General features: G+C 36.5%; 3 protein-coding genes across 4 annotated transcripts; 2 read left to right on the top strand and 1 right to left on the bottom strand.

Moving 5' to 3' along the window:
• The first annotated feature begins 4,002 nt into the window (after positions 1 to 4,002).
• Positions 4,003 to 6,648, top strand: LOC124298188 (programmed cell death protein 2-like). The gene is made up of 4 exons (XM_046749871.1): positions 4,003 to 4,646; positions 4,837 to 5,273; positions 5,374 to 5,838; positions 6,078 to 6,648. Exons 1-4 carry the CDS (start codon positions 4,536 to 4,538, stop codon positions 6,343 to 6,345), a joined length of 1,281 nt encoding a protein of 426 aa, XP_046605827.1. The 5' UTR covers positions 4,003 to 4,535; the 3' UTR covers positions 6,346 to 6,648.
• Positions 6,649 to 7,164: 516 nt separating this feature from the next.
• On the bottom strand, positions 7,165 to 9,613 carry LOC124298131 (complex I assembly factor ACAD9, mitochondrial-like). Its single transcript, XM_046749774.1, has one exon. The coding sequence runs from the start codon at positions 9,435 to 9,437 to the stop codon at positions 7,545 to 7,547; it is 1,893 nt and encodes a 630-aa protein (XP_046605730.1). The 5' UTR covers positions 9,438 to 9,613; the 3' UTR covers positions 7,165 to 7,544.
• A 164-nt stretch (positions 9,614 to 9,777) lies between these two features.
• Positions 9,778 to 16,424, top strand: LOC124298107 (double-strand-break repair protein rad21 homolog). Of its 2 annotated transcripts, none has more exons than XM_046749734.1 (12): positions 9,778 to 9,922; positions 10,350 to 10,519; positions 10,673 to 10,902; positions 11,112 to 11,295; positions 11,447 to 11,606; positions 11,713 to 12,135; positions 12,392 to 12,612; positions 12,882 to 13,067; positions 13,146 to 13,538; positions 13,713 to 13,847; positions 13,974 to 14,129; positions 14,568 to 16,424. In XM_046749734.1, exons 2-12 carry the CDS (start codon positions 10,376 to 10,378, stop codon positions 14,691 to 14,693), a joined length of 2,358 nt encoding a protein of 785 aa, XP_046605690.1. In that variant the 5' UTR covers positions 9,778 to 9,922; positions 10,350 to 10,375; the 3' UTR covers positions 14,694 to 16,424. The 2 variants fall into 2 exon arrangements, with proteins under 2 accessions (XP_046605690.1, XP_046605681.1); XM_046749725.1 differs by having other exon boundaries at positions 9,778 to 10,243.
• Positions 16,425 to 16,570: the final 146 nt, after the last annotated feature.

The raw sequence follows: 16,570 nt of genomic DNA, 5'->3' as shown, positions 1-16,570 counted from the left end.
TTTGCAACCTGAAAAGCCAATTTGTTAAATTAATTCAAGTGTTCTGTTTTGTTTTTTACAGATTTAAGCAGAGACTTCCGAGTAATTTTTCCATTTCTCGGCAACGTTGGTGAGTTTGCATGTGTTAGGTTATGGGTATTTCCCTGGAATTCCTCTGTCACGTGGCGTGGCGGTAACAATTGTTATACAAATCTTCGATTTCTTAGCTGCATGGGTATAGGCTCATTCACGATCGCAACGTGCTTGACTTTCAGTAGAATAATTTTTTTTTCGCAACTGAATCTACCGTAGCTTACTCAAAGTTAGAAATTTTACACGTTGCTAAAAGTGGAATGAGCATCGCGACAGGTAACCATCGCTTACTCGGCACTCGCGAGATCGAATTGTGTATCGTAACTGATGTAATAATCTACGTTTGAATTTACCGATGATGTCGTTTAAGTGGTGGGATCACCTGAGGTTTGAGTGTATTCAATTATCACATTATTGTTAAATTGATAAAATTCCAAAGTCTGGCATAACGTAACGTAATAACATTGCATATTGTCTTATATATCATTTTCAATCTCTTAACAGCCAACAAGTATTGATCAACTGCAGGCTTAGCTCGCTTAGAAAAATGCTAATTGGCATACAGGATGTTTTTTAATCAATTTTACAAAAGGCTAATGTACCGATAGTCTGCCAACATTTACTAAAATAATACATACAATATTAGAGTTGGCGGGAACAACCGCCATACCTTATTCAGAGTAGGCAGATTATGATACAATAACATTTTGCTCCCAACAGGTAACCAACGAAAATGTAAGTCAGTGACCACGGCGCAAATGATGAAGAGTGATGTGTGTTGGAAAAAATGGAGAATCGTATAGATCGAATATAGGTAACCGGGTAGGTAGGTGGTAGGCGTTTTGGGATCCGTCGCAGCGTTTATGCATGAGTGTGTCTTTTTTCCGTTGGGTGGTTCCGTTGGGAAACTGGCAAGGGTAGGAAGGTCGCGATGTACCGTGATGTTAATAACTTTTGTAATCCACAGCGTCAAACGATCACAGAAATTTTTTTACCAAAAGACTCCGTATTCAAGTCTCTCGTCCATTTGTGAGGATTTGAATATTAACGAGATTGAATTTCCTATTTCTTGTCACTTTGCAAACATTTTTCAATAGTTATTCAATTCAATTATCTAGTCACTACCGATCATTATTCCATTCAATTCATCTCTGTGATCGTCTGAATGGGCAATACGCATCTCTGGACCATCTATCGCGTTCCGTGGTACGCTAGATGGGGAGAGATGCTGAGCTCGAAGACTTCGCGTCGAAGAGGACCACCGACCGTCACGCCACACAATAATGCATGCCCTCCAACCTCCCTCCCAATTTTGATTCGATTTGTAATCTGAGAACAACAATCCGCATAGCAATGTATCTAATTCAAAAAGATGCAGATGTGGATTGGGTTTCTACAGAATTTTTGGGACAAGTCCCAGATAATACAAATTTTTTGGCAGTTTAATCTGTCGCGCCTTATTGCGCGTAGATTAATCGCGAAAATTGAACGCAGCTGTTTGCGCGTAAATTAATAACGGGAATCGGACACGCTTTTTTGCGCGTCGATTTTGCGAACAGTATATAAAAGAGCTACGCACTCTCGATGTGCTAATCTTTCAGCTCTTCGGTCAATTTTTTGACGGATAATAAAGTTTGCAAGTTCCACGCCGCCTTATGCGCGTGGACTTGATATCTTTCAGTTATGAGAGAAAGCGCGGCATTTGAAAACCGGCGCTCAACGCGCAGGAACAAAAATGTCTGTAGTGTATAGTGGTAGTGGAAAATTTTAGCGTTGGCGTAAGTATTTATGAAATATATCTGGAATATACAGAAATACTCGTTTAAATGATCGTATTATTTTCTGTTTCAGGGCAACAAAATCAATTTTTTTACAAGTGTACTAAGAACTATAGAATGTTCAGTCAAAAAAAATATTCACTTTAATAACTAAAAGCAGAAAGAGTTTTCGATTCAAAAAATTGATGACATTTTTTATTCATCAATACAATTAATAATCGAAGCAACGAATATTAAGGCGAATATCATATTGAACTCGACCCATTTTTTGTCAGTGTACGAACTTATGTGATTGTGTTAACCATACCTTCGTCTGTTTCAGCTAATTAATCTTTTGTCTGTTTCAGCTAATTAATCTTTTGTCTGTTTTAGCTAATTAATCTTTTGTCTGTTTCAGCTAATAACATTTTCGTCTGTTCCATCTAATCAAACATTTTATTTGTTTCAGCTAATCAAACTTTCTGTCTGTTTCAGGTAATAAAATTTTCTGTCTCTTTCAGCCAATCAAGTTTTTTATCTACTGAAGTTAATGAAAGCTTTTGTCTGTTTCAGCTAATCAAACCTTTTATCTATTTCAGCTAATCCAACTTTTTGTCCGTTTCAGCTAATCAAACTTTTTGTCCGTTTCAGCTAATCAAACCTTTTGTCTGTTTCTGCTAATCAAATCTTTTGTCTGTTTGAGCTAACCAAACTTTTTGTCTGTTTCAGATAATCAAACCTTTTGTCTGTTTCAGCTAATCAAATTTTCTGTCTCTTTCAGCTAATCAAACCTCTTGCCTGTTTCAACTACTCAAATCTTTTATTTGTTTCAGCTAACCAAACTTATTGTTTGTTTCAGCTAATCAAACTTTTGGACTGTTTCAGATAATCAAGTCTCTTGTCTCTTTTTTGTTAGTTATATTTTTTACTCATCTAAGCTAAGCATATTTCTGTCTGTATCGACATATGTCACTAACTATATTTTCATCTGTTCCAGGTAACTGAATTTTATTGGCCTGTAAGATAAAAACAATCACCCTTCATCCATAATTAAAACAACCATTTTTCATCTGTAATTAAAACGGTCATCTCTCATCGATAATAAATAGTCGGCGGGTTATATGAACTCAAAAATTTCGAACAAACTGCGAATATACTCGAGCATGAATTGATTGGGCAAACGAATGTACCATAATTAACATGTGCAAAAAAATTAGTTGCAATTTTTGGAGGAACGTAAGATCGATCTTGCTACTATTCTCCGTGGAGTAGGCCTACTGGGGATACCACGTAAAAAAAAACGCGCCGGGTGCTCTACCGCTTGCGGTGGCGTGGAAACGAGCATACGTGAACTTATTTTCACGCGTCAAAAACTAACATATTGTAGTTTTTCAAATGATAATTTTATTCTTACGTAAATTTAATTCATTTCAATAAAACCCACGCTTCGATGATGTGTAACGCATGTGGAATCATAATACCCTTGGATTTCTCTAGTTGATTCAGAGTGAATTCCACATAAATATATTTTTTTCTTTTGATAGATTTCGTTTCTTAATTAAAGTCAACAAGGTGCACATACCTTTGGCAATTTAGAGTTTGGCAGTCGCAATTTAGCCAGGTAATATGAATAGAAGTTGAAAAAAAACCTTGACCATCTTTAAATTTTTTTTATTTTTGTGATAATGATTGTCTAAGGTTCATCGGGGTTTGTTACAGCATAGACTCAAACATTAGTAAGAATCGAGTCTTACCTAATGTCCGAAAAATATTTACGAGTAGTACTTTTGTGTAGGAAAGTCTGAGTTTTCTGCTGCAAATAAATTGCATTTTTAAAAAACCACGGAAATCTAACGTCAGTTAAGAAATTATTTTTATATCTCAGCCGCATCTTCATTCGGAATGAAGATATGAGCATTGACTGAAGATGACTATTATTATCTTTAGTTAACGGTACGAGTTAAGTATAAACATATGTACAGAAATTACATAAGATACATATAGGAACAATTGTATATTTCCATCCTTTGATTAACTTCCTCGACTATGTCTCCCATCCTTCGCATCAAGAAAAGGTTTCTAACTCATGTTATGTGCATGTTTATTGTGCATCTGTTTAGATAACATTATTTTTGTCTACCCGATAGAGTTAGATTGACATTACCGAACTTGGTTCAAATGAATTTGTGTAGTTGAAAAGTATACGGCGTCCATACCGAGTTATATGAAAAGTTCAGTCTGTTCCCGTTCGTCATTCTATAGGCATAATAATATTCGACTCTGCATTATCTGGGTATACGTGGTGAGCGAAGGTAACATCAGTTCGTGTTGCCTCTACTTACCGACCGCTTACCGGATTGAGTTGCGCGTGTAGGGGAGGACACAGAGGGCGCTGCTTGTCAATGAATTTATGTCCGCCATTTTCGATTACGAAAAGCCCCATAAAGCTAGCAGTCTTTATATACCTTCAGTCAACGTTTGTACATCTGCGGCATTTTCTCCAGAATCTCCAGGACAATGTATCTAGAAATCAATACACCTTGTGCAGGCGCAGGCGCGATGCTGAATGCGAGCAACGCATGTCACACACAACGATGGAATTGTCAGTGTATTTTGTAATTATTGACAGAAAGTATCCCTGTTAATTGTTAAACTGACTTACCTTCAGTTTATAGTCTTCCAGAGGAATTATTTTATATCTTAAAAATGGCTCGCGATATACACGGGAAAGTTTATCTGGGATATGAGGATGAATGTGTTACAGAAAAGTATCGCTGTCTTGTGAATTTTACTACAAATAAAATCGGCGGTAAACCGGTGAGCATTTCCCAAATTATTAACAATTATACACACTGGCAATATATGTTCTTCCAAAGTCATTTATAAACAAATGAAAACATTAATTTAGTGCCTGATTATTTTTGCCTGCATGAATAGAGTATATACTTCCGCTCCCACACTTAATGTCTTTCACGTAAATCTAACGAATTTTCATCACAATCTGCAGGATTGGCACTACAGTAAAACATCCGATTCAACACCTCGATGCAGTCTCTGTGGCCTGCAACAATTATTAGCCTTGCAAGTTTATGCACCTTTAGAAAACTCCAAGTACCACCGTACGCTGTACATATTTACGTGCATTAATCCAAATTGTTGGAACCAAAATGAAAGCTGGACTTGTATTCGAGTACAATCAATCGAAGATACGACGAGCACAAATGCTTCAGCCAGTAGTAGCGTTCGAACAGATTCAGCGACAAACTGGTTGTCTGATGCAGATGATTGGGGGAATGATTCCAATGATAATATGGCAGAGCAGAATGGAAATAACGTAGCATTTAATCAAAAGCAATTCAATCTTTCCTCATGGAACAAGAGCTTGGAACAAGATTTTAGTAATGATTTTTCAAAACTGTATGTCGACGACCCTAATGCTAACAGGTTTGTCTCAAAATTAATGGAATACATTTAGATGTATATATGAGTAGCTCATTTCATTTCACCGGTACGATAATCTCAAGTAAAAATCTTTTAATTGTAGCCCTACAGGTATAGAAAGTCCCACAATCGGTGGAGGAGGAGCAGTAGGAAGACTGGATTCACCTCATGCTTCTGCTGAAATAGAAGGTGAAGAAAATGAAGTAATCTGCATTGATACGCCGACAAAGCCGCAACACGATCTGATCAGTCTACTGCACGAAGTTACACCTCTGCCCGTGCAGCATGTAGAATCAAAGGATGAGGTTTGCCTAACATTCTCGGAAATATTTGTCTTTGTTGAAGAAGAAGATTATAACTCTCACGTGCCGCAGCATGTTCGTGATTTACTTCTTGAATATCAACAATCTAATCCTGACTCCATTCCTAATTCTCCCGTTGAATCTGGAGCTGGCAAGGCGACTGATACTGCTCTAGAAAAATATGAGAAAGGAATTCCAGTTCATGGAGATGAGATGTTCCATGATTTCATGTCTAGACTACAGATGAATCCTGGACAGATTCTCAGGTATTGTTTATGCAAACAATGGTAATTAGTACGTGTACGTCAACATTTCAGCAAATTTCCTTAGAAAAAAACTTTTATCTGCAAATTTTTCTTAGTAAGAAATCGTATCCCCTTTTAAGGTATCGATTCATTAAACTTTCTTTATATGATGGCCGAACTTTTTTTTATACTAAATACAATTCAGTTTGATAAATTATGTAACATATTCGTAAAGATATACGTATTTATCACTGCTTCAGGTACTCGCGAGATAATAATGCCGTGTTGCTACCATACCCGATGGCAGGAAGTGTTGGTAGATGCAAGCATTGTGGAGAAGAGATGACATTTGAATTACAAATATTATCAACTGTGATACCAAAGTTAAAATTGACCACTCAACAGGAGCAAGATTTCCAGATTGAGTTTGGGACAGTTTTAATATACACCTGTTTGCGCAGCTGTTGGTCCTCGACAGATACATACAGAGATGAGACAATTATTGTGCTACCAGAAAAATTATGTTAATTTTCGATAGAGGTCTGACTGAGAACAATATTTTGGAAACGTACACTAAGTAAAATATTCAGTCAACTTTCTAGGAGATACCGTCCAATAATCGGTATATACCTAATAGAACTGCTACCGAATAGCAAGGGTAATTTAAGTCAAGGGGAATCTGTGGTCTGATTATATACCCTACCTCTAGCCATAAATGTTCCTGAAACAAAATTCAGTATCTGTTGCTTGTTAGAATGTTATTCTTCAAACAAGGATCTACTATGTACTATTCAGATGACATATATACGCAAATATAAATCAGAACAGTTACATGTAATTTGTTTAATTCTAATAGTAGCTAAGAGACTTTTCATTGACTATGAAGTTACCAATGGATTTTTTTAAAACTTGCCAATGAAAGTTATTTGTAATTGACGGATCTGTTAAAGTCATTTGTAGGTATGCACCAGCGTGGTTTTGACAAGCAATAGTTAGTAAATTCTGCAGTGTTGCTAACTGATGAATATTTCGTAGAAAATATACAAGACGAGTCCACAACGAGAAGAGTAAAAAAATATTTTAAATTACTCAAGTAACTTTAGTATAAGATCTAGTCAGTCTAATGAGAATCAAATCTAATTTATCTTCCATCTCTCAAAGTTCTGAATTGAGAGGACGAAAGCTATATGAAATATACACAGTATATAAGGTTGAGTTCAAATGTGTGTACATAGATATACAATGAATATATCTGTTGATTTGTTTATTTGTTGAAGTACAACATGATCTTGGTAACGTGATATTCTATAACCTGTACCAAGTGTTCATTATTAAAAATACCTCTAATAAAACGATTACTTCTTTATTTCGCATCTACCATTCTAGGTAAAATATAAATATTCTACAATAATCACCTTTGATATCAAATTTACTGTTTGTAATTTAACATGGATCGCTTTGAGACAACTCTGATAAAAGTTAATACGAAAGATGTGCAAAAGTTTCATGTGAACTAATATTTATTAAATCAAATGAAGCTTGTGAAGTAAATATAAAATAAATATGTAAATGGATAATGTACAATATAGAACATTTCAAGTAGTCACATTACTTGCCGTAAGTGATAGAAGGTGATTAGCTGAGCACTTATGCACTTATTCTGTCCCTCTAATATAAGTTCGTAAATCATACATACAATGATTCATTTTCAAACTTTTAAACCGTCTTCAGAAATTCTTTTTAAGAGGATGTTCAGGGAAGTATCCATGCTGTTCAAAAATCTTTTTAGCAATTATTCTGTACACATCATCGCAGTTTCCTTCGTCTCCTAATTTGATTTCCTCATGATTTTTCTTCACTCTCCTGTGAGCATTCCAGCAAATACTATGTGCCATAACAATATCCTTTTCTGAGAGTCTGAGGCCAATGCAATAGGAGCGAGATGCTCTGCCTAGAGCTGCAGTCATCATGTAAATGTCAATTGCCATGTCGGCTAGCCTTCGTAATTCCATATGAGCTTCAGTAACTTTTGTGCCATGTGTAATCAGCATTTGTTCCGCCGCATCGTGCAACCAGTGAACAGCAGCCTGGAGCAATTTTGCAGAGACTTGGAGAGACGGGTGCAGATATTCATCCAAAGCGAGGTCTGGCCCATTGCTTGAGAGAAATACTTCTTTCAACAGGAATGAAGGAAACATGAATGGGTTCCTGTACTTTTGAATAGTCTCAGAATTAATAGACCCTGAGTGATGAAGACCCATTACAGCTATATACGTATGCAAATCTATACTCGACTCATTGTATAACGCTAATCCTAAAGCATCCAGATAGATTCGTTCATACGGACTATCCTTAAGGTAAGTTTTTCTACCAAGTAATTTCAGTCCCTGTAAAATTTGATCTACACATTTGTTCATCGAGTAAGCTGCAACAATGGCACTTTCGACACTGCAGTTTTGGTCTTTGTATTCGTCAATCAATCCAGTCGTCATATAGGTCATACTTTCAATTGCATATAAGTCAGTGCTCATTTTAGCAATAATTTCTTTTGCAAAATCATAGGTCATTATTTGTTTATCATAGTGTTTTCTTTCAATTGCGTGTTTTGTTAAGATGTTAATGAAATCTTTCAATATAGCTATCACCTGCGATCCGATACATTCTTTACCTAAGGTGATTAAGTCTAACGCAATTTTTGGAGCACCACCAATTAAGCCTAGTAGATTTTCTCTTGGCACAAGGGTGTCTGTAAAGTTAACTTTGTACACTTCTAATCCTCGTTGGCCAATGTTTTCAACTTTCTTTGAACTGTCGATTCCGCTATTTTCGCGTTCAATGATAAATATAGTGGGTATATCTGGCCTATGTAGCGGGTCGTTAGTTTCTGTACAATTAGCAAGAACAATAAAACAGTTAGCTTGATTTCCATTCAAGACATGAATCTTTTCAGCATTGAGCTTGTAGTATCGTTTGCACTCCGTTCCAACTGCTGTAGCATTAAGTGGAATAGCATCAATGTCTGTATTGTCTTCGGCCAATGCAAGAGTTGGGATAAGTTCGCCACTTGCGATCCTTGGGAGAAATTTTTGTTTCTGTTGTTCGGTACCGTATTTTAGGATCAATTCCGTTGGCTCGGTGCGGCTAATCACATAAGAAGCTAAAGAGGGGTGTTTACCAACTACTTCAATTAATCTGGCATATTCTGTACTGTTTAATCCAATGCCCTTATATTCCTCTGTGATGGTAGCGCGAAAAACACCAAAATCCTTGAGCTGCTCCACCAGTTCGTTGGATATCACATTTATATTTGACTCCTTGACTTCGAGGTTGCGATTAATGCAGTCTTCAATTGGCGCGAGCCATGCGTTGAACTGATTTTGCCTCTCGTTTGGTTGAACTTCGGGGTAGGCAAGCAGGTCGTTATCGAATCGTCCGATAAATAAATTCTTGACGAATGGTTCTCTCTGCGGTTTTTTCTGCGGCAACGGCGCCAATTTATATTCTTGACTCGTTATTATGTCCTCTGATTCTTCCGCAGCCTGGGTGAAACGTCGGGCAGAAGCGTAGCTATACTTCAAGTACGACGTATGCCGCCTCAGCAACATTCTAGTCGTTAACATTTCATCAGCTGATTTATTACTTCGGTTTTGCGAACGAATCTTTCACTTTATCCGTACGAAACTGATTATAACCTCACAGTTTCGATTTGTCGTAATTCGTCGTCTGCCGAGTGCCGGTTATAACCTATGTTTCGGTATGACGTTAGATTGACTACCATAGCATTTTTTACCTGTGTTCTTTTACCAACCTACTTTTTTTAGTTCCAACAATAGACCTCAGAGTACCCTACATAGGTCTTAGAGCATATATACATAGGTATATCACTACGATGAAACTAATGAAACTCAACCGAGTGCTGAGGTTTTGTTGTGTTTCGGAACGCCCGGTAATGCAGCGGAATTACAGAACATCCGGATAGTGAAGACGCGGTCGAGGGTTACGTTTACATGTGTCAATAGTTTGCGTCAACAAAACCGAAGTAAAAAGTGGGATTAAGAAAATCATGATATTGGGGAGTACACTGGGGTTAAACTGAACCGTTAGTGTAAGATAAACCGCCTTATAATTGCAATGAAAACATTCTTTCAACACTGTTTACGGTGACCGCCAAAATTGGGACGCCATCTTGAGCACTCTTGTTGACAGTTTATCAAACTATGAATGAAATATTTGTATTCAAAAGTTTTGTGTAAATACTTTACGGAATATTTTTTTCTATATACACTATTTTATCTTTAAACGTATCATTCGTTCCGAAGTATTATGTGATTTGTTTTCCAATGATGGGTTAACCGCAATACGAATAACACAAGCTGGCAAACAATCTTCTTATGAAGATAATATAATGCCTGGTGGATAGTTTTGGGTGCGTTGTATTACATCGTTGAAAAAGTGAATTCGCTCTCTGCGTGCTAAGTTGGACTGAGAGAAGTCTGAACGAAGTTCCAAAAACTAACCTAAACTTTTTGTAGGAAACACATAGCAAGGAGCGCCAATCATGTTTTATGCACATTTTGTGTTGGCCAAAAAAGGGCCGCTAGCCCGTATCTGGCTGGCTGCTCATTGGGACAAAAAACTTACCAAGGCACACGTCTTTGAAACAAATATAGAGAAATCTGTAGACGGCATTCTGCAACCCAAGGTAATAATGAATCTTTGATACGAAGCATCTGTATCTATGGACCCATATTAGTAGCTTATAATCACGTGTCGTTGCATGTTACTCCTTACATTTTTATCATACACATGTTGCGGTTGCAACTACATTGATAATTTCATATTTGTATCTTAATAGGTAAAGATGGCCTTAAGAACATCAGGACATCTTCTCTTGGGAGTGGTGCGTATTTATTCTAGGAAAGCCAAATATCTTCTGGCAGATTGTAACGAGGCTTTCGTCAAAATAAAAATGGCGTTTCGACCAGGAATGGTTGATCTGCCGGAAGAGCATAGGGAGGCTGCAGTCAACGCAATCACTCTGCCTGAAGTGTTTCATGACTTTGACACAGCTATGCCTGAGTTGAAGTGAGTGCTAAGATATTGACGTCAGAATGTTTTTCAGTTGAATCAAATTTTTCACACATATGTTGTCTCTAAATAAAAATGCATTTTCCTAAGCAAAGATATGAAATGGGACATGGGTTAAACTACTTATGATATAATAACTGTATCTATCGCTAAAATTCTAGAACAATATTATTTTTATTGAAATGATGCACTTTTCAATATTTCAGAGATGTAGATATCGAGGCCCAATTCAGTCTGAACCAATCTCGCGCCGAAGAAATTACTATGCGAGAAGACTATGGCAGCTTATCTCTTGTCACACACGATCAGGGATTCGGAGATATGAGTTTTGATGCAGAACCACCTGAGTTGTTGAGACATGCTACTACAATGGAGCCTTCCCTCGATCAGGTATGAGTTGCTAAGGTTGCTAATCGAAAGGTTTACTGGATACTTTGAGACAGGATGAATCTTTTTGCTTCATCGTCTTTATCTCTAATCCTATCTTGTTACCCAAACATGTAGTCAGTGATCCGATGATAATAAAGTATGTGATTTTCAGAGTCACATGCTCTTCAGCGATGGACCAGGGATGGAAACTGCACTAGAGCCGAAGGATAAAGAACCTGTCGCTGGTACTTCAGCTGCAGCACAAGCTATGGATATCGATACTCCAATTAGAGATGATGGGTTTGGTGGTCACCTCGGTCAAGATATAATTTGTAAGTTAATTACTGTGTAGTTTTATTTCACAAAAAGAGTCTCCATAGAGCTCAATCTTTTTTCTCAATCAATTACAAGGTTTATAGTAATAACACTGATTTATAGCTGGAGGCCTATTCGAAGGAGGTCTCTTTGACGAAGCACCTATGGGAGAAGTTGCAGTACCTGAGGTTAGTGCGATGGGCGATCAACAAGATGTAGCAGCAGCAGTGGGTCCACCTCCACCGACTAACGAGGACTCGGATGAGGATATGGGTGATCACTTTGGTGGGCCTCCATCTCCTATGGGTGGTGGTATGAGCAGCACAGATGGCTCTAGACCAGCCACACCTGTTGCAATGGGTGATGATGCAGGCGGGAGAGTGAGCGTAGCTAGCCGTCGCTTTACTCCAGCACCTCCAACTGTCCTTGAAGAACATCCAGTAGATGCCATTGAGGAGGCTCAACCCCAGCAGGAACAAACTACTCTCCTTCATGATGAGGAAGAAAGTTTTGCTCTAGCGCCAGTCGATGCATCTGCCCTGAAAGGTGAATTAGATTTTGTTTTTTTTTAATTCATCACCAGGTATACAATATTCAGCCAAATTGAAGAGTGGTATAAGTTAGCTAAATATATATAATGAGCCAACATATTAGATGAGTTGATAGTATCAATAGACAGAAAAGAAAGGCTACAGACTACGAATTAAAAGATTAGAAGGCACGGTTTTCCTATTATTGGTTAATAAATCTACCCTTATGTCCAATTTCGAAATGTGTTGATAGGTACTTTTTCGACTTTCAGGATTCACTAAGGCTAAACGTAAGCGTAAATTAATTGTCGATGAAGTGAAAAACATCTCAGGAGAAGAAATGAAAGCTCAATTATCAGACACTAGCGATATTATCACAACTTTGGACTTGGCTCCTCCCACAAAACGCTTAATGCATTGGAAAGAAACTGGTGGTGTTGAAAAACTATTCGCTCTACCAGGCAGACCTATACCCGCACGTGTCTTATTTAAGGTAGAACTTTTTTTGGTACTTCATTTAACATTAAAATTTATCAGCAAATATCATGAATACCATGTGTTAATATTGTATTACTACTATCTGAGAAAATTTCTCCAATAAGTTGAAATCTATTCTTAGTGTTGTAATTTGGCAGTTTAAATTTTATCCGGTAAAAGTAACATGTTCCAAAAAATTTGGATACGCAAAAATTAGTCCCAACCCTATTATTTCAGAAAAATTGGATATGTATAATAGTTGAGATATAATTTTAAATTCTACAGAATTACCAACGGCATTTAACCAGCAAATCATATGACCATGAAGATTTTGCTAGAATCGGGGTGGATGAAGATGGTATGCAGTTAGAACAAGTAAGAGATGCTGCAGACATGGATGTAACAAACTTCGAACAGAGTATGCTTGGTAAACGTATGAGTCGAAAGCGAAAGGCACCATCGGATGAGGAGGTCAGTATAAAAAAGTGATTGTGATCGATACTTGCATTTGACTTTCTTGATTTGCCATTAACAATAATGCTTTTACAGCTCAAACAGCCTTCCACTCAGCAACAAACAGAGTCAGAAGTTTCCCAGACGTCTGTTGCTAGCGAAATGATGGAAATCCCAAGCATAGTACCACCGACTCCTCTCCCTCCTCCAAGGTCACCGATACCTCCAGAAGTATCTTTACCACCTGAAACATCAGTTGCTGACATTAGTGCCATCCTTCCATCAGTGGAATCTATTGAGGCAATGTCTCTACCTCCTGAAACCCCATCTCTCAATAATGTCGAGATGCCTCAGATTCCTCCAGCCGAAGTCAGCTCGTTATTAGGTACAGATGAGCAGCAGCAACCACAAGTGCTACCAGTTCAGCCTGAAGATGTAAGTCTACAGCCTTCAGAGCTTCCTCAAATGGAGAATATGGGGTATGACCAGGTGAGTTATGGCTGATTTTACATTTAATTGTCGAATTGTTATTAGATTGTCAAGTTATGGTTAACTGGCAGCTACAAATGTGTAACAAATTCCATTTCTATTTTTTTTTCCTTACATCATTAATGAATTCTTTCTTTCTCTGGTCATCCGCGAATGTTGTTTTCTTTCCTCCAGGCTCAGACGCAAGTACCGTTTTTGGGGTATGACGACCACCAACCACTGGCTCACACGCCTGGCGCGATATCAGAAAGAGGTCCAGCTACTCCTTGGAATCATGAAGATTATGAATTTCCCCCATCTGTTGGTCCAGTATGTGAAATAGTCATATTCTTCGACATTCTCTTATTCCTTAGTTTATGTCAACTGAAGACGTCATCTTTTTATGACTGTCTTGTGATTGCCTTGTTGTTAATTGATGTTGTTGTTATAATACAGCTAGAGGAGCAGCAAGTTGATGAGACTTATGAACAGTTCGAAGAACGAGTATTGAACAAGAGAGCTGGTCACATGTACCACGTAATTAAGAGCAAACTAGAGACCAAAGACAGTCTGACACTTTCTGAGATGGCATATAGAAACAATCGTAAACAGGTATGGATTAAGACATTAATTGTTATTTATTTTATAAATCATCACACAATGTTGATGATTTCAGAACGTGGAATTGAAGCCTCGTTGTTTTTGAATATAATATTGTAACCGGGTTTAGATGACTACTTGATTGTCTGCAAATAACTTGGGTTCCACTTATTCTATGACTATTGATCACTGATCTAGTACTATAATATATATGTGTGTATATATATATATATATATATATATATATATATATATTTGAAATTCGTCGCGTCGTGTAATATATATATATTATACATGTGTATATATAATAATAAATCTTTACTGTTTATACATACGTATATATATAGTATGTATAAACGGTAAAAATTCATTAGTGTCTTTGCTTTACTCAAATTTTGTAATTGTGTCGCCAATTTGTCTCTTTCTTTATATTTTTGTTTTTCTTTACAGGCTGCTCAGAAATTCTACACATTACTAGTTCTAAAAAAATTTCAAGTGCTGGAACTAAACCAGGAATCATCGTATGCTGATATTCTGGTAACCAAAGGGCCCAAATTTGAAAATCCTGCACTATAAGTGTACCTTCTGTTATCCAACCATAAATGAGGAAAACGTATCGCCTGAGTTGTTTTTCGCAACTTGACTGTAACGAACGTTACAATTGTTATTTGCAGAGTTCGACGAGTTAAAAATGGAAACTATAGATATATTTTATAAATCGCATAATTTCTGTTAATCTTGTCAGTATAAATGGTCGGTCTTGGAATATTTATTTAACAATATTCTTTTATTTTTGACAATAGATAGGATTAGCTAAAGTAACGTTTCTACATTGCTTTCATTTTCCTTTTGAAATCGCGTCGAATGACTATTGAGTCATTTAAATTGTAGTACAATTATAATTTTCATTAATGTTTTACGGTTTTCATGTTATTATTTAGTTTTTTTTTTTTTTTTTTAATTTTTGGAAAAATACTGTTTTTTCAACCAAATAAAAATTGTGAGTGCATATCACTTCATTAGTTTTAATTTCTATTTAAAACAAAAAAAAAAAAAAAATTGGTCTTCAACTTTATTTTTATGCCGACCGGGCAGCATGTCGGAAACTAAGAAAAAACGGTGATTTTAAGTACACGTAGCAATTCTAATCAAATAGTTCGTCTCTTCAGTGTAAATACCATAAGTTTTTCTCGCAATCGTACTCCTTGAGAAAGGAATGAATTTTTGCTATTCGCGGATATTTCATTGCTGGAAATGAAAAATGTAGTGAGTACTTTTCATGTTCACCATGAGTTTTAGTTATACGTATCATGAAACACAAACCTGAACATATCGACAACCTTTGTCGAATGAACTTATAAAGTGGAAAATGTCTATGGTTTTGGATCTGGTTGGGTATTCCTGGTAAAATGACGAAACATTTCACATTTACAAACTGATTTTTTTTTAATCAAGCTATTTTCAAATTCATATATTTTTATTAATTTTCAAGCAGTAGGGAAATTTCGATAAACCTGACTTATCCGATTGAAGATACGAAGAATAACAGTAAGCAATGTACATAATAAACTGGCGCTGATGTAAAAGGTATACAAAAAGTGTTAACGAAAACAGTTTTGCTGAAAGCACTGACTTCCAAAGCTAATGAACTAGGGTCTACTGTCTTCGATTTATAGTATATTACACTATCAATTAGCTTGTCGCGTTGCCGCCATAATTTTATACCACATTTTTGACTAATTTTTGACGAGCGTTAAAAAATATTCTCTAAGTGTTAAGCATTAGCCGAATTCGAATTTGTCAAAGGTATGTACCCTTGTATACTTATCCTTACTCTCGCCCTGTTATTTAGACAGATCCAGAGGTAAGTTTACAAGGGTCCAAAAAGGGTGCACACTGCAACGAATTTGAACGCGGCTAGCATGGTTCCAGTGACCTGGGGTACCTAAATCCAGCCTGTACCTGATGCTTGCGAAAAAATGTCTTTACCTGTGGTGAGCCAAATGGTGGAATATACTATACAATCTGTCATTAATTTAATTTCATCATTGATAGAAGTGATCAGATCCGTACCTCAGTGCTTGGTGATTTACATTTTAATCAAAGCTTCACTATTGTAAAACTTCATTTCTCATTCTATATCATACCCAACTTGATCTTCGTGAAGTGAATATTGGTTATATTTGATTCATTTTTGTTAAATTCAATAATGTAATGTACTCATCTAATATAGATTTAAGATATGAGATCATTAAATGTAATATATTATTATATAAAAATTGTATTGATTAAAGGGATTCTGGAAATTGTAGTTTATTATCTGCAGTCATGCATATTCTATGAATCATTAATTATATTAAAGAGTATATGTTGAATCTAAGGGAAAAAACCGTATTGCAACAGTTTCCACAGTTTCTTAAATAAAATATGTTTACTCAAATCACACAGGTATG

This window comes from Neodiprion virginianus, chromosome 1 (genome assembly GCF_021901495.1).
Source record: "Neodiprion virginianus isolate iyNeoVirg1 chromosome 1, iyNeoVirg1.1, whole genome shotgun sequence".
NCBI classification, from domain to species: domain Eukaryota; kingdom Metazoa; phylum Arthropoda; class Insecta; order Hymenoptera; family Diprionidae; genus Neodiprion; species Neodiprion virginianus.
The sequence above is the reverse complement of the archived record's forward strand: the minus strand, read 5'-3'. Positions and strand labels throughout refer to the sequence as shown.